Source organism: Loxodonta africana, chromosome 8 (assembly GCF_030014295.1).
Source record: "Loxodonta africana isolate mLoxAfr1 chromosome 8, mLoxAfr1.hap2, whole genome shotgun sequence".
NCBI lineage: Eukaryota > Metazoa > Chordata > Mammalia > Proboscidea > Elephantidae > Loxodonta > Loxodonta africana.
The window spans coordinates 92073557-92094429 of record NC_087349.1 but is presented as its reverse complement, the minus strand read 5'-3'; the positions used below and the strand labels follow the sequence as shown (position 1 = coordinate 92094429).

At 51.0% G+C, this 20873-nt stretch overlaps 1 protein-coding gene across 5 annotated transcripts in view; it reads right to left on the bottom strand.

Moving 5' to 3' along the window:
- ADCYAP1R1 (ADCYAP receptor type I) overlaps window positions 1–20873 on the bottom strand; it is a 64708-nt gene that overhangs the window by 29533 nt on the left and 14302 nt on the right. For all 5 annotated transcript variants that reach the window (XM_064290121.1, XM_064290118.1, XM_064290119.1 and 2 more), the window contains 4 exons: window positions 20715–20820; window positions 6175–6282; window positions 3200–3220; window positions 2095–2136 (listed from right to left, as the gene is read on the bottom strand). In XM_064290121.1, the coding sequence (XP_064146191.1) occupies window positions 2095–2136; window positions 3200–3220; window positions 6175–6282; window positions 20715–20820 (277 nt within the window). The remainder of the gene's footprint in view (window positions 1–2094; window positions 2137–3199; window positions 3221–6174; window positions 6283–20714; window positions 20821–20873) is intronic.

Sequence of the window (20873 nt, the reverse complement as noted above, 5' to 3'; positions counted from 1 at the left end):
TTAGTGGCCATTGAGTCAATTCCAATTCATGGCAGCCTCATCTGTGCGGAGTAGAACCGTTCATAAGGTTTTCAAGGCTGTAAACTTTCAGAAGCAGATCACCAGGCCTGATTTCCAAGTAGCCTCTGGGTGGGTTCAAACTGCCAATCTTTTGGCTAGTAGTCGAGTCTTTAACCATGTGCACCACCCAGGGACTCCTCTCCCTTTCATAGTACTAAAAAAAAGGGGGGGTGGGCTTGCGTTCGAGTCAATTCCAACGCATAGTGACCCCATATGTTGCTGCAAGTAGACCTGTGTTCCATATGGTTTTCATGGCAGTGACCTTTCAGAAGCAGATTACCCGGTGATTCTTCTCTTATCTTATCTTGCCTTTGGATGGGTTCAAATCGTCAACCTTTTGCTAGCAGTCTAGAGCTTAACTATTCGAGCCCACCAGAGACCCACATAGGACTCAGGGACCAGGAGATTATATAAAACGAGAGACACTTGGAGAAAATGAGCCCCTGCACCGATGTTGCTGGGCAGAATTCTCCTCTCTGTGAGCAAGGGCCATCTCTGGGGACTCAGGACGGAGGCACAGAGGAGATCAGTGGAGATGTTCAGGCAAAAGGCAGCGGCCTCTCCATTTTTCCAACTTGTGTGTCCTCATTGTGTTGAGCTGGAAGGTCTGAGGCCAGTTCTCTTAAGCCAAGAGAGCCAGAAACTCACTCCCAGGGTCTTTGGAAGCAGCAGAGAGTGACTGAGCTGTCCCTAAAGCAGTTCTCCCCAGAGCGGGAGCCTGTCTCCATCACTTCCCCAACTGTGAGTTCTCTGACACAAGATGCAGGAGGTCTGGCAAGCCCAGCGAGAGAAAGGAGCTCACTCCTGTCCCACAGTGTGATGCCAAACTCTGGTTTCTTTCAGCAAAGCCGCTTCAGGCTTCTCCTGGCAACCTCCTTCCCAGTCCCTCTGAACACCCCTTTGAAAACTCTGAATGTCCCAGGGGAATTGCTGCTTTGGCCAAGTCCTGTCCCTTCCCTGGGCCTCCTTTCCTCTCTGCTGTGCCCTTAAGAGGGTGGTGGGAAGAGGAAAAGGAAGCTGCTTGGAAACACAATAATAAAAATGTCCTAGGGATAAAAGCCGTTTCCTTTCCTTTCTTTTCTTTCTTTTTATAACACATACAGTGTGGGCTCAGAAAAGTATAAATCGTTTTGTTTGGGACTGTTTCATGAATTTGCACCTCTATTGTTCTGACAGAAATCTCTAGCACACAGAGTGCTCTCCAGATTGACAAAACCCCGCACTGACTGTGCCTACTCCATGAGAACTACCTAGGCCGTTTCGCTCCAGCAACTTCATAGGGGACAAGCGATTTTTAGAGTACAGAATGTTAGGGCAGTGGTTTCCAAAGTGCGACCTCCCCAGGCCAGCCCATCAGCATCATTTGGGAGACTGGTTAACCCAAAAAATCAAATCAGTTGCCTTCGAGTAGATTCCGACTCATGGCAACCTCGTGTGTCAGAGTAGAACTGTGCTCCGTAGGGTTTTCAAGGGCTGATTTTTGCAAATAGATGACCAGGCCTTTCTTCTGAGGTACCTCTGGGTGGGCTCCAACCTCTAACCTTTCAGTTAGCAGCTGAGGGCTTAACTGTTTGCATCACTCAGGGATTTCTGGGAGAGTGGTTAGAAATGCAAAGTACCAGTCCCTGCCCCAAGCCGTGTTAAATCAGAAATTCTGGCAGTGGGGCCCAAGAATCTATGTTTTAACACGCCTTCCAGGTGGTTAACATACACAATTAAAGTTTGAGAGCTACGGTCTGTGTTCAGAAATTGCTAGGGACCATCTAACCCAGGAGTTCTTCACTTAAGTCCAGGAAGGAGTTTTAAGAGATCTGAAACTCCCCTGAAATTGTATGCAAAATGTTTAGTGTGTGTGCTTAAGTGCAAGTTTTGGTGACTAAAATCCACAGCTTTAATAGAAAAGGAAGGCAACTTGCCAAAGACCACACAGCCACAGAGGGGCAGAGCCTGGCCAGAATGTGGGTCCCAAGCTCACAGGTCGGTAGAGCCCCTCCCTCCAGCCAGTCCACCATCAACCCCAGCTTATTCCCTTACCCGAGAGATCCAAGGAGTTACTGTCAGCGAAGTCAAACTCTCCTGCAAAATACAGATATGGCATGAGTCAAAACTCCAGGTTTTTCAGCGTGCCAGGGCTACCCACTGTTGACTCTCTACCCTGGAAGGCCAAGGTTGCCCCTGGAACCAGATGTGGGCTCTTGACCAAGAGGCAGCATCACACACAGCAGGTGCACACCTTTCTGACACGCTCACTGCACCTTCTAAAGCCAGCCTCACTCGGTTCACATTTCTCTAATGCTCAGGCTAGGCCATGACTCAGTTTCCCCTCTGGAACCACAGGAAATGGGACACTGTCAGTCAGGAGGATGTAAAGCGGAGGGCCTCTGGAGCACAGGAGGAGTGGGAGGAAATGGAAAAGGATAACTGGGTCTTTTCAATAAAGGGGCAAAGAACAGAAGCCTGGTGCCAGGGCTTGGGGTTTCTTCTTTGGTGCTCAACCCTCCATCTTAGCCTCCAAACTGCTGTCATTAAAGGGAACCCAGAACTCCAAAGACTTCATTCTCACAACATTTTTCCTCCTTTCACTACTATAGTATTTATTCCCACTTCTGACCTTTCCTCATGCCAAATCCCTTACTAGCAATGAAGCCCCATTTCCACTTCTCAAAATCCAAGGCCCAGCTGGTAGGCCACCTTCTCCAGGAAGCCTTCCCCAGTCTCTTCTTTATTCTGTCTGCATGCTTCATAGTTAGGTCTCTCTGTTATCTCACTTGCTGTGCATCCCAACTTCTCGGCCACCAGTGATGTCAGTATTTGTGTGGACTCATGCACACATTGAAGCTTGAAGGTGTACACAGGCATGTGCCCGTGTGAACATCTGGGCATGTTCTTCAACCCTTCCATTTCTGAAACTCATCCTCCCAAACCAGCCCATGGGTGCCCTAAGGTAAGCACTGTGTCTCCCATTTTCCTGTGTCCACCACTCCAGTATGCCCAAGGGGGGATGAGCTCAGACAGGGGCAAGAGGGCAGCATTCCTCCCCGAACCGATCCCCGCAGCTAGACACTGAGATCTCCTGATGCTGGGTTCCCACAGGATGGACAGATGGACAGCAGCCTGTCCTCACCAAGGTTCCTCTTACCGATGGTTCCGGTCTCCCAAGCTGAAACAGAGTGAGAGAGAACACAGAGGTGAGTAAGGAGATGGAAGTTGTGGTCTGCTCTCACTGGGCCCCGCTGATCACTTTCCCTCTACCCACCCCCCTGAAACTAGAGAGAGACTCTTCTGGGGACCCAGAAGGGAGGAAGACTACAAGCTGGGGACTAGCTGCAGACACTGGTGACTTGTACCTCTTCCTCCAGATCAGGAAAAACAGAGTTCGAGAGAAATGAGTAGGGCATTGGAGAGCAGGAGAGAGATGAGCACTACAACACCCCACAAAGAGACAGCTACTACAGGAAATGTGAAATTCAGCCCTGAGCTACCAGGGAACCAAGAAATCAAATGAGAAATTGCGCGCCCTCCCTTCTAAGCATTTAAGGCAAGTCTCACTAATCAAGCTTTGGGAATAAAGGTGCTCAAAGGCCCTGCCTTACCAAACCCTGCAAATAGCAAGCTCACTGTGGCATTACCAGTGGGGAGGGGGGATTCGGTCTGGAGAAAAGTGTAGCTGAAGCAAACCTTGTTTCACTGTTGATTCATTTTGTGTTTTTTCTGTTGACAAGGAGCAGTCTTGGTGTGGTACCTGACACATGGTAGATGTTCAGTAAAGTTTCAATAAATGACTGAATAAAAGGAACGTACGAATGAAGTGATTCAGGTGGTTTCTACGGAAATGAATCAGAGACGGGCTGCATCCCAGCCTCCACAGGGCCTGCCGCCCCTAGTCTCAGGCACCCTCAGCTCAGCATCTCCTTGTTGGTCTCCTCTTTCGAATCCACTCCCAGTTCCAGCTTTGGATCATACCCAGTCTCCAAGCCCTCAGGATGGGAGAGTTTAACTGTCACCCTCCTTCTGGGCTGGCAGGAGGCCTGGAGGTGGGAGGTGTGGCAAAGAGGCCCCAGAGAGAAGGTGGGGGGAGGCAAGATAGTGTATACCACCCATAAGCCTCCCTTCTCTCATCTTGGAGTCCCTGAGTGGTACAAACAGTTAATGCACTTGGCTGCTAACCAAAAGGTTAGAGGTTCAAGTCTACCCAGAAGTGCCTCAGAAAAAAGGCCTGGTGATCTACTTCTGAAAAATCAGTCATTAAAAACCTTATGGAGCACAGCTCTATTCCGACACACATGGAGTCACCATATGTCAGAATCAATTCAATGACATTGATTTTTTTTTGTTTTTTTTCGTTTCTCTGGTTTGGGGACTGGAGCCAAAAACAGGGGCCTGGGGCCCCAGCATGGCTGCAATTTCCCTCTGCAACCTCCTGCAAGTGCCTTTCCCTCCAGGACAGAATCAAAGTTGCTGGATTCCAAGGTTAGAAAGAGAATTTGCTTTTTGCCTCTCACGGGACAGAAAGAGCCTGTCAGGTGAGCCTCGTGAGCAGACTGTGGCAGACAGGACTCCTGACAGAGTGGAGCTTGGAAACTCTCCACTTGGAGGACTTTGGCCTAAGCCTTAAGCAGATGAAGGAGGGTGCCAAGGCCCAGGTCAGAAGGGACTTGTGTATGGCCATGCAGCAGACTCCTCCTGATCCCCCCAGGAACCCTAGCCCTCCATCTTCCTCTAACTGACACCCCAGCCTAGGGCTCAGGAGTCCACGGCTTTCGGTACATCACCTGCCTAGAGCCCAGCCCCACCATCTCTTCCTGCCCAGCCCTAAGTCAGTGCTATCAGGGTCTGGCCCTGCCTCCCTTGACACCCATGAGCAGTGGTGGGGAGGATCCTTCCCAGAGTCACAGTGGACATTAACCTTCCTTGGGCTCCACAAGGCCTTGGATGAATGGCTGGAACTGGCCTGGGGAGCCACTGTACACACACCCAAAGGGAGGCCTGGGGCTCAGGACAGTACCTGAGTGGGTCTGTGTATATGTGGGTGTCTTTGTGTCCAGCTGCCTTCTTCATATGTCTCATTCTACCAGTGAGCACCTCTGTGTCAGTATGAGTGATGATGAGGGTATCAGCTCACATTTATTACTGAACATTTAAAATCTGCCAGGCTCCCCAAGCTAAGTCATGTCCATGTGCATCACTTCATTTTATTCCTCATAAAGCCACCTGTTATGGATTGAATTGTGTCCCACCAGTCAATTTGGCTAGGCCATGATTCCCAGTATCGTGTGATTGTCCACCATTTTGTCATCTGATGTGATTCTCCTATGTGTTGTAAATCCTGCCTCTATGACGTTAATGAGGTGGGATTATCGGCAGTTATGTTAATGAGGAGGGACTCAATCTACAAGATTGGGCTCTGTCTTAAGTCAATCTCTTTTGAGATATAAAAAAGAGAAGCAAGCACAGAGACATGGGGACCTCAGTACCACCAAGATGGAAGTGCCAGGAGCAAAACCCATCCTTTGGGCTCAGGGTCCCTGTGTTGAGAAGCTCCTTGACTAGGGAAAGATTGAAGATAAGGACCTTCCCCCAGAACTGACAGAGAGAAACCCTTCCCCTGGAGCTGACACCCTGAACTTGGACCCCTAGATTGTGAGAGAAAAAACTTCTCTTTGTTAAAGACATCCACTTATGATATTTCTCTTGTAGCAGCACTAGATAATTAAGACACCACCTGTGAGGTAGTAACCACACTATTCTTAACCCCCTTTTACAGGTTAGGGACCTGGGGTATAGAAAGGTGAATTACCTTGCTCAGGGTCCCTAGGATGGTAAGTGATAGAGTCAGGATCGATCCAATCTGAGAGCACAGCCTTGCTCCTACCAGGGACACCAGCATCTCCACATGCACCTGGTGCCACATCTGAGGGACACCTCCATGTCCCTATGTATGCATGTGTGTCTGTGGTTTCATCTTCCCCACCAGCATGTGAGCTCCGGAGCAGGGAACATCTGCTGCCAGAGGCCACTGGTATTCTGGACGCTTGATACCCAGGAAGGCCTGGGCCCAACCTTGCAGAGCAGGCAAAACCGAGTGTGTCCTGAAGCCCCCTGGGCTAAATATACCTTGGTCTGGGTTGAAGATTCGGAAGAGTTCAGGGCAGGTGACGAGGACCATCTCACCCACACGGGCAGGCTTCCAACAAGTGATGTTGTCCCACATGCCAGGGCAGCCTGTGAGGAAAACAACCACAGTGAGCATGGGCTCAGCCATACACACACACACACACACACACTCTCTCTCTCACTGAGGGAAGGCTCACATACACACACACACTGAGAGGAGCTCTCTCTCATACACACACACGCGCGCACACACACACACAGTGAGAGAGGGTTCACACATACACAATACTGTCTGAAGGAGGCCTCACATACACACACTGTCTGAGGGAGGGTTCACATGTATACACACACTGACCTCTCTCTCTTACACACACACACTGAAGGAGAGTTCACACACACAGTGAGGTAGTGAGGTGGCTTGTTGGATGTGAGCTGGGTGGGAGGCAATATCAAGCTTGACGATCAGATTTTCCGGCCTTGGGACTACATGCATCCTTGGATCCCTCTGTCCACCATCCACTCTCTCTTCCTGGCCCTGCATACCTCTCAGTGGGGCTCTCTGCACTCCCGTCTCCACCTCCTCACCTCCTCTTCGTGTTTCATGCTTATAGTCTGATTTCTGTCCCCTCCCCTCCACTGAAATGGCTCTTACTGGAGTCACAGTCACCTCTTAACTGACAAATCCAGCCAACATGTTCAGCTCTTACTTTACTGGCCACACCTGGCCACACCCATCTCAAGGGACACCATCTCTCTGGGACCAATTCCTCTGTCAGCTCCTTTATTGCAAATGCTGCCGCCGCCCTGACCTTAGCCCACCTGCCCCACTCACCTTGGATGAAGTCATCACACTCATGGACTAAACAACCAGAAGACTTCCAATCCTCCATCTCCAACCGCTCCCTGAGGGCTGACTCACTCGCCAGTGGCCTGCTAGACACTCCCATTTTCAAGGGCCAGAGACTCACCTGCTAAAACCTGGTTGCCTGGTCCAGCCTCCAGGTGGCAACCTGGGAGTCCTCCTTTTATCTCTGTATCCAATCAGTCACCAAGTCCTGCTTGTTTTACCTCTAAATATTTATGGGATCCACCACCTACTCTCTGTCTCCCCAACCTCTAATTATTTTTACTTGGACCATGGTGACAGGCTCCTGAGTGGTCTCCTCACTCAAAGTCCCCCACACCCATAAAGCTGAGAGCAGTCTTTCCAAAATGAACATCTGGCTGTGTCCTATTGCTCACCACCATTATCGGAAACCTTCCAGTGGCTTCCTAGCTCCCTCATATACCTTAACGTGACACCTAAGGCCCTCTGTCCTTCCTCATGGCTCAGCCCTCCCACTTTTTGCTTTTCACTCCAGCTTAATGGGAAGTGGGTGAAGCCATGGGATGGGAGAATCCACCAGAGAAAGGGCATAAGGCCAGAAGAGTTTGGAGGAGAGAGCCCCCATATTTATGAGGTGGGCAGAGGAATCACACGTAGTGAGGAAATCCAAGGCCAGCAGCCAAAGGTATAGGGAGGGAGCAGAAGTGTGGCAGGTCAGACAGCAGAGAAGACAGAGTTCCATAAAAGGGCCATACCGTGCTGAGGGGTCTATAAGGATGGGCTGTGGAGGGGGTTTCTGTGCCAGAGAAGGGAAAGTGGGGTGACTTCCAATGTTCCCCTCACTAGGATGTTGTGAGGATGAATTGGCTCATACACGTAGACCTCTTAGGGCCTCCCTGGGCTGTCAGCATTTAGTGCCTTGCACTATTGTTATTATTACTATTATTTCATTATTGCAATTAGGTGTCCCTGGGAATCATTTCCCTGAGAGGCCCAGCTGGGAACTGGAACAGAGCCCTCCGAAGTGAGAAGGGGGGAGGGTTGCTCACAGGTCACAGAGGGAGCCTAGGTAGGGGTTGCTCAGGCAAGGGGCCTGGGCATCCTCACATGCTCATACCCTCTTTGTTGGTGTCCCTGACTCCTGGGTGTTGTTTGCACTAGAAGGCACCCCACAGCTTCTGGGTGCAGACAACCCTGTCCCTCAGAATTCAGACCTGATGATTTTGGAATTCACACCAGTTACATTGGCAGATAGCCTCCTGCTCACAGAATGGCAGCATGTGGGAGCCAGAGCACCATGGAAAGTTTTAAGTACCACAAACCAAGAATGCGAGGGAACTGAGGCCAGAGAGGGGAAGACGGGCCCCAGTGTCACAGCAATTATTACAGCGGGATGTCAAGCCAGCAAGTGGCTGCCTATGACACCATGTCCTTGAAAGAGCCCCATCGTTGGCTGCCGTGTCCCGTGTTGACTGTGGATTGGCCGTAGAGTGTGGTCTTGTTGGGCTCATGCCCCAGGAGCCCTGGCCAGCAGATGTTCCCTTGATGTGGAACAACAGGCCCTAGCACGGCCAGCTGCTACTGCCAGCTGACGTTTCTTAAGGTCACGGGGGCACTTTAGATGGAGTGAGCAGAATCTTGAGGGTTGAGGGTCAGGGAGGAACGCAGGGGTCAGGCAGGATGATGGAAGATGAGAGGGGGACCCCAGGTTGGGGGAATCATAGGTGCAGTGGCAGGGCGACGATACATCTCTTCCTTCAACAACTATTTACCGAGCACCTACCATATGCCAGGCACCATCTAGGCACCAGGGCTACGGTGGGGAAGAACACAAAGCTGTGGAGGTGATGTCTGAGGCAGAGGAAGGGAAAAAGGCAGGGTTTCCCCTCAGCACCTACACTGGAGGCCACAAGACCTGAGCTCTAGTCTATTTCTGCCACAGGCTCACTGCAGGACCCTGGCAAGTCTCCATCCCCTACGACTGTCTTTCCAGGTGCCAGTGGGGGGCTGGCTCTCTAGTGACTAGAGCTCAATTCTGGACCAAAGACTCACTCGAGACCTGCTGGTGCCTCAAAGGATGGCTTGGAGGAGACTGGGGCTCCCTTCCCTCATCCAAGGGGCATCTGCCACGGCTCCCCCGTTCCCATTCCACTCTGCAGCCCTGGCACTGTCAGGGTCCATCCCCCACAACTCTCCAAGCCCTATTGGTGCCTCCTTCTGTTCCACAGCCAGGGCTCCCTTCAGAGACTAAGAGGCCTAAGGATATCTCCAGCCACCCCAGGGCAGGTGGAAGCCTAGAACTAGATCCCATCCCCAGGGGCCCAAATTCCAGTGTCCCTGACCTCATCTGGAGCTCACAGCCCCTGCTCATCCCTCTGGCCTGCATCACCAGTGTTGTGAGAGACTCACAGCTGCCTCCTCAGGGTTTCCCAGGATGCCTACCTGCCCATTTCTCCTGCAGCTATCACCTCCTAGCCTGACCCAGGCAGAAAGAGAGATAGGCTTTCATCTTCTCTCCCCTCTGACAGGACCAGATCTGGCCTCAGATCTGATCCCTCCAAGGGCTCTTTCCCTGGAGCCTAGGAGGGTAGGAGTTGGCTCCTGAGAGAGCCTTCAGTTTTTCTCAACCAAAGGGTGGCAACTTCTTTTCCTTCCACTCACACAGAATAAATCCAGCTTCTATATCCTCATCTTCTCCACATGCCAATCCCAACAACACTTCCTTTTGCAGGGACTGGGAAATTTCAAGACATCTCATCTCCTTCTTCTTCTGATTTTCCTTCTCTACCATCTCTTCCTTCCCCTCTTCCTCCTATCCTTTTTCTTCTCACTTTCTTTTCCCCCTCCCTCTCTCTTATTCATTAATTTATTCAAGAAATATTAAGTGCCTATTCTGAGTCGGGGAGCCCTGGTGGTGCAGTGGTTAAGAGCTATAACTGCTAACCAAAACTTGGCAGTTCGAATCCACCAGTCACTCCTTGGAAACCATATGGGGCTGTTCTTCTCTGTCCAATAGGGTCACTATGAGTCAGAATCAACTGAAAGGCAATGGGTTTGGCTCTGGGTTTTTATTATGAATCAGAGTCCCTGAGTGGTGCAAATGGTTAATACGCTGGGCAGCTAAATGAAAGATTGGTGGTCAAGTCTACCCAGAGGCACCCTAGAAGAAAGGCCTGGGGATTTACTTCCAAAAGATCACCCGCTGAAAACCCTGTGGAGCACAGTTCTACTCTTGACACACATGGGATTACCATGAGTCAGAATGGACTTGACAGCAACTGATTTTTTTTTTTTTATGATTGCATTAAACAAACAACAACAAAAAAACCGAAACCCATTGGCTTCGAGTCAATTCTGACTCATAGCAACTCTATAGGACAGAGTAGAACTGCCCCATAGGGTTTCTAAGGATCGGCTGGTGGATTCGAACCACTGACATTTGGTTAGCAGCCAAGCTCTTAACCAATGTGCCACCAGGACTCCATGACTGCATTAGGCCCACCCAAATAATCCATCTCAAAATCCTTAGTTACACCTGCAAAGTCCTTTTTGCCACTTTTGCCATGTAAGGTAACATATTCACAGGTTTCATGGATTAGAATGTGAACATCTTTCGGGGCCATTATTTGGCTTACCACAGAGGGGTTTAAGGAAAAGAGTGACATGCTCTGATTAGGTTGGGAAGATAATATATTTCAAGGGCAGAAAAGCAGAGTTGGCGAGACCTGTTAGGATATGACTATGGTTTGAAGTGAGGGAGCAAGGGTTTGAGTTGGAGTGATAGCAGCAGAAATGGAGAAAGTTTTGCATAGGGTAGAGTCTGGAGGCAGGGCTGACAGGGCTTGATGACAGACTGGTTGGACACGGTGAGTGTGCTGAGCTGTTTATGCTCACCGGAACACCAGGACTGAGTTTTTGCCAATGCTAAGTGGGTGAGAGTCATGAACTGTGCTCTAAGACACCCCTCGTAAGCTTTCATACCCTTCCTCTCTCTTCCCTTTCAGCAGCATGCTTGGAGGTCACATGTTGAGAGCAACAATGTTCCAAGATGGAAGGAGCCTGGATCCCTGCATGGCTGTGAAAAGTGGAGCTCACCTCCCATCTCTGGTGACTCCACTGGCCGGTGAGGTATGCAAGCAATAAATAATACTATGCCAAGTCCCTGAGATGTTAGGGTTTATTTGTTACTGCAGAATAGTTTAGGCTACCCTGACTAATATAGGGAAGTGGAGGGAGGTAGCATGGATGTCACCCAGGTTTCTGGCTTTAGTGTCTGGATGGGTAGAGAGATGGGTGTGCCATTTACCCCAGTGGGGAAGACTGGAAGAGAAGCAGATGTGGTGGAGAATTAGGTGAGGTGGGGTATGTTTTGTTTGAGATGGTGCTGAGAGCAAGTGGAGACAGGTTTCCAAAAGGCAGTTAGATAACAGTCTGGGGTCCAGCCAGAGAGGAGGTCAGAACTGGAAAAAGAAGACTGGGACTGGGAGCCCAAGGATGCTGTTTAAAGACATGGCACTGGAGAGCTGGTTTGGTGAGAGGGTGTAGATCAGAGCAGAAGAAAAGAGACCCTGGCCTCAAGTTCTGAGAAATGCCAGCGTTTAGAATGGGGATGGCAAAGAAGACTGAGAAGGGGTGGCCAGGGCCACACAAGGAAAACCAGAGAAGGCCAGTGACACGGCAGCCAGAACAGAATGCTTCGAGGAGGAGGTCAAGTGCATCAAATTCCATTGAGACACTGAGGAAGTCTCCCTCCCTCTCTGCCTCCTCCAGAGGAATGGGAAATCCGAACAGGTCCTGCTCCCTGGGAGAGGGAGACCTCTCCACTCTTTGACACCCAGAACCAAACCCATTACCATCGAGTCGATCCCAATTCATGGAGACCCCCATGTGTCACAGAGTAGAACTGCCCAGTAGGGCTTCCTTGACTGTAATATTTACAGAAGCAGGTCACCAGGCCTTCCTTCTGTGGAGCTGCTGGGTGGGTTTGAACCACCAACCTTTAGGTTAGTGGCAGATTGCAAACTGCTTGTACCACCCTATCTCCTTACTCCTGACACAGGCCCCCACAAAACGTTTCTGTTCATCTCTACCCTTGTACCCCACCTCTACACTAGACCTGAGACTGTGGAATTTTATCCCAGGAATTCAGGCGCCGGGGGGATTCCTGCCTCGGATGGAAGAGTGCTGTGGAGAACCTCTGGGGCTGCTCCCCCGGAAGACATTATACATAAAATAGCAAGGAGTAGCAGTGATTTGTGACAGCAGGTTGGGGAAAAGTCCATTTAGGGAGGCTGAATTCTGAGAAAACGCAAAAGCTATTAGCCTTTAGACTGGAACAAAATCAGGAGCTAAGCCCGGGTTGTCATGGCAATGATTTTGTCAGGTTCCACAGTGTTCAAAACTTGTGAGACCAGTGGCATCAAAAGGATTCAGGAAAAGCCACAGTCCTTCCTTTGAGAGGCCACCGAGGGTACTTGGGTATGGTAAGAACAAGTCCCCCATTTTAGCATGCGATTCAAGGGAAAAAAAATGATCCTATCTGCTGGGGTTTACTTTACAGCCAATGTTTCTGTTCCCCAAATGAGGACTACTTATGAGGACTGGGGGAGGGGAAGAAGAAGGGGGGCACTAAAGAAGCCTCAGTGGCGCAGTGGTTAAGAGCTAGGCTGCTAACCAAAAAGTCATCAGTTTGAATCCACCAGCCGCTCCTTGGAAACTCCACGGGGCAGCTCTACTCTGTCCTATAGGGTCGCTATGAGACAGAATCGACTCAAAGGCAAGAGATTTACAAAGATGTAGCAGGAGCTCTAGTGGCAGAGTGGTTAAGCACTCAGCTGCAAACTGGAAGGTGGACAGTTCAAACCAACCAGTCACACCGAGGGAGAAAGACGTGGCTGTCTGCTTCTGTAAAAATAACAGCCTTGGAAACCCTATGGGGCAGTTCTGCTCTGTCCTATAGGGTCACTATAAATCCAAATCAATAGCAGTGGGTTTTGAGAAGATGTAGCCCTCTCCTCTGGAAGTCTAAAAAGGCTGGAGCAGTGGTTCTCAAAGTGTGGACCCCTGACCAGCAAGGGCACCTGGGAACTTGGCAGAAATGCAGGTGCTCAGGTCCCACCCAGACCTACTGAATCAGAGTGGGGGAGAAGGCTATCCCAGACCAGGGGATTCTGATGCAGGCTAAACTGAGGGAACTGCCAGGCTAAAGGAAACACGGTATGGGCACAAATGGAATCCTCGGTCAGATTTGGCCTCAAGCTGTCCAACGGATACATTTCTCAGAGTGAGGGGCCTTGCTGGGTGCCCAGAGCTCATGCAGTCTGGGAACACCTTCGGGTCCACACAAGAAGCTTATCTTGCTCCACAGATGAGAAGCCTGGGCTTGGCCCTGAAGTGGCTCCCCCTTCCTCCAGGCTTCTCCTCTTCTCCTCAGAAAGATACAGGGTGGGAGTGGAGGTGGGGGCTGGGACAAGGCCCTCTGCACCCTAGACAGGGCTCAGAGACCAGGTCCAAAGAGCAATAAGCCAGTGTTCTCATCCTCTTTCTAAGCCTCCTTCCTCCTGCCCCTGCCCAGACCTCCTCAGGCCTCCCTCCTCCATCTTCTCCAGAGTATGGGTGACCCCCACGAAGACTATACCTGGCCAGCCCTCCTTAAACCTTCCAGGCAGATAGATGCCCACAGCCCTGCAAAGAGAAAGCGCAGGCTGGCCCTGCCCCAGGCGGGCAGGCAGGCAGGCAGGCAGGCGGCCTGGGCTGAGCAGAGAACAAAGCAGCCAGCCCAGCAGGCGGTGCCCATGGCTGCATGGGCCCTGAATGAAGAAGAGCAGAAAAACCAGTTCCCACGCACAGGAGTCCTTCTTCTCTCTGGGCACCAAGCACTGTAGCAGAAAGGGCATTCCCTGGCTGGGCAAGGGAGCTGGGCCCCATCTCAGAGCTGGCCCTGTCCCTTGCTGTTACTCGACCAGGGGACTGCCACATCTGGTCATCAGCCTTCCCATGTGTCACATGACAGGTTGGACTCACTGCTGTCTCAAGTCTCATTCAGCTGTCAGGGGTTTGGAGTGGGAAACAAAACCACTGGTCCCAGTAAACATCTTCAAAATATGCCAAGGATGTTGCAGGCAAAGCAACCTAGTCAGCAAGCTTGCTTTCATGCCACACGGCCACCTCCTTACCTACCATTTTACCCCCTTACAGTTGCCTCCTGAGCTCCAATACCTCCTCTCAGCACGCCTGCATCCCTCAGCTTCTCCTCTGAGGAATACTATACATCTTACTATCCCACATTCTCCCTGGAAAAGAGGTTCCGGCCCCAGTGAGGAGTAAAGGTTTGCGGGAACTCAGGTGCCTTCCCAGGAGCCCCCAGACCCAGCCTCACCTCTGACAAATCTGTATCCTCATTTCCACTGACTCGGTTTATTGGATTTTAAAGATATGAGGACACACGTGAAATCTATAAGAATACATATATATACGTTATAATATATTTTTCTATATAAGCTTAGGTCCCTGAGTGGCACAAATGGTTTACACTAAACTGCTAATCTAAAGGTTGGTGGTTCAAACCTACCCAGAGGCACCACAGAAGAAGGTCCTGGAGATCTGCTTCTATAAAGATTACAGTCAAGAAAACCCTATAGAACAGTTCCACTCTGAAACACACAAGCTTGTTGTAAGTCAGAACTGACTTGATGGCAACTAACAACAACAACAACATGTATAAACTTATGCATAAATACGCAAAAAAAAAATGTATGTAAACACTGTTGTGCAGTCCCATTCACAGGCACTGGAACAAGCTGCTGGGTTTCCCTTGTTCATTTCCAAGTGCATTTCAGGGACATCTGCTGACCTTTAGCCAAGGTTCTAGGCTGAGGACCTTAAGGAGACAGAAGGGTCAGGGAAGGTATAGGGAAGGGCTGCAGAGGGGGGACTGGCCTCCTCAGTATACCCCAAGCACAAATGAATAACCTAACGCACGACTGCAGGTGCTTTGTTACACTCAAATAGGATTCGGGCTAGGACTGAGCTCCAGGCCTCTGTCACTGAGACTGATGGCCTGGATCACCCGTTCCCTCGGGGGGCTGCTCTCTGGTCTGAGGTAAGGGCCCTGGTGGATGCTGTTCTCTGGCCAAGCCAGTGGATTTCAACCTAGGCTGCACTTTAGAATCATCTCAAAGCTTTTAACACATACCTGCATCCAGCTTCCCACCCCCAAATACTGATGACCTTGGTCTGGAAAGGGGCCAGAACATCAGCATCTTTAAATGGTCCCCACCAAAACCAGTGGCCATCACGCTGATTCCGACTCATGGCCACCCCAGGTGTGTCAGAGCAGAACTGTGCTCCGGCGGGTTTCCAATAGCTGATTTTTCAGAAGTTTATCGCTGGGCCTTTCTTCCGAAGCACCTCTGGGTAGATCTGAGTCTCCAAACTTTTGGTTAGCAGCCCAGTGCATGAACCATTCACACCCCCAGGAACTCCAAATGTTCCCCAGGGGTTCTGATGTGCTGCACGCACGATGAGATGAAGTGCTGCACGCACGATGAGATGAAGTGCTGCCTGTGTTTCACGAGCCTGTTTATTCTGGGGCCAAGAAGTCCGGCTCAGCTGGAAGGGCAGCGATGGCCTGGAGGGCAGGCCTGGGGCTCTCAGCATGCATGCAGGGAAAATTAAGCCCCTGACAAGCCCTCCCCTGGCCACTGACAGCAAGGTCAACAGTCTCCCAGAACTTCAGCATTGGAAAGGCACCCAGAGGCCACCTGCTCCAAATCCCTCTTTGAAGAGGGGTCCTCCCTCCTCAATTTGCAGGTATAAAGCCCTCCCTAAGAATGAGCCAGAGCCCTCGTGGCACAGTGGTTAAGAATTCAGCTGCTAACCAAGAGGTCAGCAGTTCAAGGTCACCAGCCACTCCCTGGAAACTCTATTGGACAGTTCTACTTTGTCCCATAGGGTGGCTATGAGTCAGAATTGACTCAAAGGCAATAGGTTTGGTTTTTGTTGTTGTTGTTGTTGTTTTAAAGGATAAGCCAGGGTGGGGGGTGCCATTTTGTGTCAGCCTCCCTCACTGGGCCCCCTTTCTTCCACCAGAGCTGCATAATGCTGGGGGCTGGGCCAGCCAGCCAGGCAGGCCCACAGAGGCTGAGGCCTTCTGCTATTCCAGTCCTTAAAAAAACAAACGCCCTTTGGTCTTTCCATAGCTACGCAAAATGCAGGCCTTCGGGGTGCACTTAAGGCCCTGCTCTCCTAAAGTCTCTCTCCAGCTCCGCTTCTACTTCCTCTGCTGTTGAACATTTCACTCACTCCAGCAGAGGGGAAGTAGGGACACAGTGAGTAGGGGTGTGAGTGGGTGCGAGTGTACACATGTGAGTGTCTTCCCTCCTCTTCCAGCAGCAATACGACACAGTGGTGAACAGCACAAACTCTGAAACTACCCAAATGCAGATCTTGGCTATACCTTGCTGACTGTGTAAGGCGACCCCACGTGCGTCAGAACAGAACTGTGCTCCACAGGATTTCGGTGGCAGATTTTCCCTAAGTAGATCACTTGGCCTTTCTTCCAAAGCGTCTCTGGGTGGATTCAAACCCCCAACCTTTCAGTTAGCAGCAGAGTGTGTTCAATATTTGGACTACCCAGGGACTCCATGTGAACTTCTAGGTAACAGGCAAATAACCTCAACTCTCTGTGTCTGAACCGAACCAAACCAAACCCGTTGCCGTCAAGTCGATTTCGACTCATAGTGACCCTGAACAGTCTCTTGAAAAATAGGGGCAAAAACTCTATCCAGCCCATAGGTCTGCTGTGAGGTTTAAATAAGCTGATTATGAGTGTGTGTGTAAAGATTTAGAACCCGGAAGCTGGTATTTAAGTGCTAGCTATTACAATTGCAAACCACCGTACTCACTGCCCTCTTTCTGTCTTCATTCGCATCATCGCCTACCTGGAGCTTGCTCTCCTACCTTCCTTGCCTCTCTGTCTGCCCTCTGAAGCCCAGATTTGTCCCCCATTCCTCCCCTTCTCTTCCAGAAAACGTCCCCAGGCTGTTTCAAACTGCACCATCCTTTTTCCTAGAGGGGTCTCTAAACTTCCTCAGAAAAACTCAGATCCAGCACAAGATGAGATACATCTAAGGCACTCAACACTGTACTACTCTTCTTAACGCAATGTATTTGTTGAGTACTTAGCAAATGCCACACACTGTCCTTAGCACTTCCCATGGATTTTGCCATTTAATGCAATAATCCTATGAAGTAGGTTTTTTTTCCTCCATTTCACAGACAAGAAAATTAAAGTGTTAAGTTCATTTTACAAGGTCCTGTGGCTAGTGGCTGGGGAGGCTGGGACTCAGAACTTGCCATTCTTCAAAGGTAGTGTAGCCTGTTGGTTGAGGGCACAGACTGCCTGAGTTCAAGTTCCACCTCCACATCTTATTGGATTGTGTCCTTAATTGAGGTACATAACCTCCTTGTGTGTCAGTTTCCTCTTCTATAAAATACGGGTGATAATGGGCCCTACTCCCTAGGTTGCTGTGGTGGTACAACCAAGCACTAGTACAGTAAGTGGCACATAGTAAGCCTGTCTAAGTATTGGCTATTAACATGACCCATCGTCCCTCATTTTAAAGTAGTCCTGAGGCTCAGAGCAGAAAATAGCCCTGCTGTTGGTGGCCCACTTAGGCCAACAGTCTCCTTTTCCACCTGATGGCTGCCCTTTGACTCTGCTTAATTAGGCCTCAGCTGTATGCTATAAAGCCCCACCCCTGACTCAGAGGGGCATTTAGGGAAGAGGGGGAGAGATCTTCTCCTCAGGCAGACCCTGGGAAGGGGCTGCCTCCCCTCCCCTTTAGGCACTCAAGGTTAGAGAAGAGCAGTTTCCTTACCCCCAGGATAATCCTTCACAACCTGCCCTGCTCTAGGCCCAGCCTGAATGCCACTTCCTCCTCCCTGATCCTGCCTCCTACAGCCCCAGAAGGGAGTGCTTTCTCCCTCCACTGAATTCATTCCCACAGCACTAGCTCCACCTCTCCTGACTGGCTCACCTCTCTGAACTACTAATCAGAGCAACCAGAGTGCCAATTTCTCTCTGCATTCTTCTACCCCTACCTTATCCCCTCTCTGCCCAGCCCAGACCTGCTTCCAGCTCCTTTGGTGACTTGAATGAGTGAGTGAAAGGGTGAGGGGAAGGAATAAATGAGAGAACCGAAAGAATAAGAGAATGGATGAGAGAATGGACAGATGGGTGGGTAGATGGATGGATGGGTGGGTGGATGGGTGGGAGACTGGATGGATAGATGGACGGATGGACGGATGGATGGACGGATGGACGGGTGCATGGGTGCATGGGTGGATGAATGAGCTTCGTAGGCTCAGGGTTCCCTGTCCAAGTTCAGGTTTGGGGGTAACCTGTGAGTCAAGGCCTCTGAGGCAGGGCTAGAGGAGGGTCAGGTGAAGTCTTGGGGAGAACTGTAGGATGTCAGCCAAGTGGGAAGAGCCTGTAGCGGGGCAGCCTCTGCTGGCCTTCCCACCAATTCCAGGGGTGATGGACATGAAATATATATATACCTATTCCCTGGACCCTCAGCCTTTCCAGAAGTCTCCATCCTAGCCCCACCTCCTAACCCCACCTACTCCAATTCAGGGTCCCAAATACAAGGAATTACCCACTGCCCTCCCCCAAAATGTCAGGCTTACGCCACCTAACCCTCAGCCAGGTACCCCCTAAAGTTCCCTGAGAATATTCTCCCTGTCCATCCAGCCCTCCATTCTCACCTGCCAACCAAATACCTACCCACCCCTCAGGCCTAGCTCAGGGGTTCTCAGCTCTAGTTCCTCATTATAATTACCTGGGAAGCTTTTAAAACTTAGTAGTGACCAGTCTCTCTGATTTAATGCGTTGGGTGTGGCTTGGGTACATTTTTTAAAAGTTCCCCTTGGTTTGAGAGCTAAGGATCTAGTTCAATTGCTACCTTCTTCCTGAATCCTTCCCCCCTCTTCATGAAGAACTCCTCTCTCCCTCTGCTGGGCCCACCAGGTGGGTACGACCTCCTCCTAGCACTGGCCTGGCCCCTCCTGGGAGGGTCATTCATCCACACACCTCTCTCTCTCATGCTTCTACCAGGATGTCTCTAGGGGCAGGCTTGTATCCTCTCCTCTCCCTAGCCTGGGCTCAATGAACAGGTGTGGGATTAAAGTACACGGCAGCTGTCCCCACAGGCTCTGCCCCCACCCCATCTCCCGCCTGTATCCTTCCCCCCTACACACTTTCATTGCACAACACAAATATATCTGAGCCAGAATGACCATATCATGCAGGAAAAAGACCCTGGGCTAGGAGGCAGGGCACCTGGATTCCAAACCATTCTCAATCTGGCCCACCCAGTGTGCTAAACAGTCACTTGCCCTCAGGGCTTCATTTCCCACCCACCAAACAAGAGGTTTGCACCAGATATCCTTTTGGCTTCTCCAACTGTCTGCCCATTTGGACCCTTCCCTGCCTCAGTTTCCCCAGTTGGTGGGCCTTAGAATTGACTTGCTACCTCACTACACTAGCATTGGGTTAGGGCTGAGCAAGAGCAGGGCTGGAAGGAAAGGTCTGCAAGGCCAAGAGAGGTTCCATTAGCAGGCAATGTTCACTGAGAAGCAACTGGCCAGGGAGCTAGGGCCCGGTGGGACTATTACATCTAACTGGACTGCAGATTAATCAAGTATTTAAACAGATGGTACTCCAAAGAGTTCCCCAGCAAACAGGGGAGGATCTGAGGGGAAAAGTGGATCCCTCTGTCCTGAGTGAAAGCCCAATACTCAGCCTGCTGCAGAGCCGGCCCACCAGCAGCTGAGACATAAGTGAGGCTGGGGAAGTCTCCAGGGATGCCTCTACCTGAACACCCTCCCCCCTCCACACACACACACACATACACACACACTCAGACCCTTCCCCTGGCTTTACTGGGAGTCAGGAAACTGAGGGAGCCTTTGTTCCCATCTGCACAGTGCAGGAGGCAGGAGGTTATGGGGAACCACTGATTCTCAGCCAGGGGCCGTTCCACTCCCTTGGGACACTGAGAAATGTTGGGAGGTGTTTTTTGGCTGTCTTTGAGATCAGGGAGTGTGAGTGGCATTTAGTGGAGATGGGGCTGAGGATGCTAAATGTCTGCAATGCACGGCTCTGCCTGGCACAACGAAGCATTACCTCTCCCCAGAGGCTACCAGCAGCCCCAGGAGAAGCACTGCACCAGACAGCCTTCAGGACTGGGGTTGCTGTTGCTGCTTTGTTCTCTGACTTCTGGTGGAGTAAGCAAAGCAGGTGGCAAAGGTCCCCCCACCTCCTGCCCTGGGTTGACCAGGTGCTGTCCAGATCAGCCACTGGCAACAGCTGTGTCCCTGCTGCCACCAGGCCCAGGCTGCCTGTTAACAAGCTGTCTGACAGCTTCTGCCTAGCCCAGGCATCAGCTCTCTCCCAGTCCCCATGGGAGAGAAGGCAGCCACATTCAGCCACTCAGAACAGCCTGGCAGGCCAGCCCGAAGGAGGGTGACCCCAGTGTCACTGCCCAAAGCATATCTAGGATTCCATCATCCCAAAGGGCTTTCTGAAGGACCCAGGGGACCAGTGGTCTCCAACACTCTCTAAGGAGCTGCGCTAAAGGCTGGGAAATCAGTTCCAAAGACTGCCTGGGAAGTGGTGGGCATACCACGCCCTCCCCGCCGCCCCTCTCACCAGGGGAGGAGTCGTTCAAGCCCATCAGGTCATTTGCCCTCTGGATCTTCTCCAGGCACACGGCTTGCTCCTTCTTGAAGATGCAGTCAGAGTGCATGGTGGTGACCTGCAGGAGACACACAAATGAGTGGGTGGGAGGGGCCAGAGAGGTCCATCAGC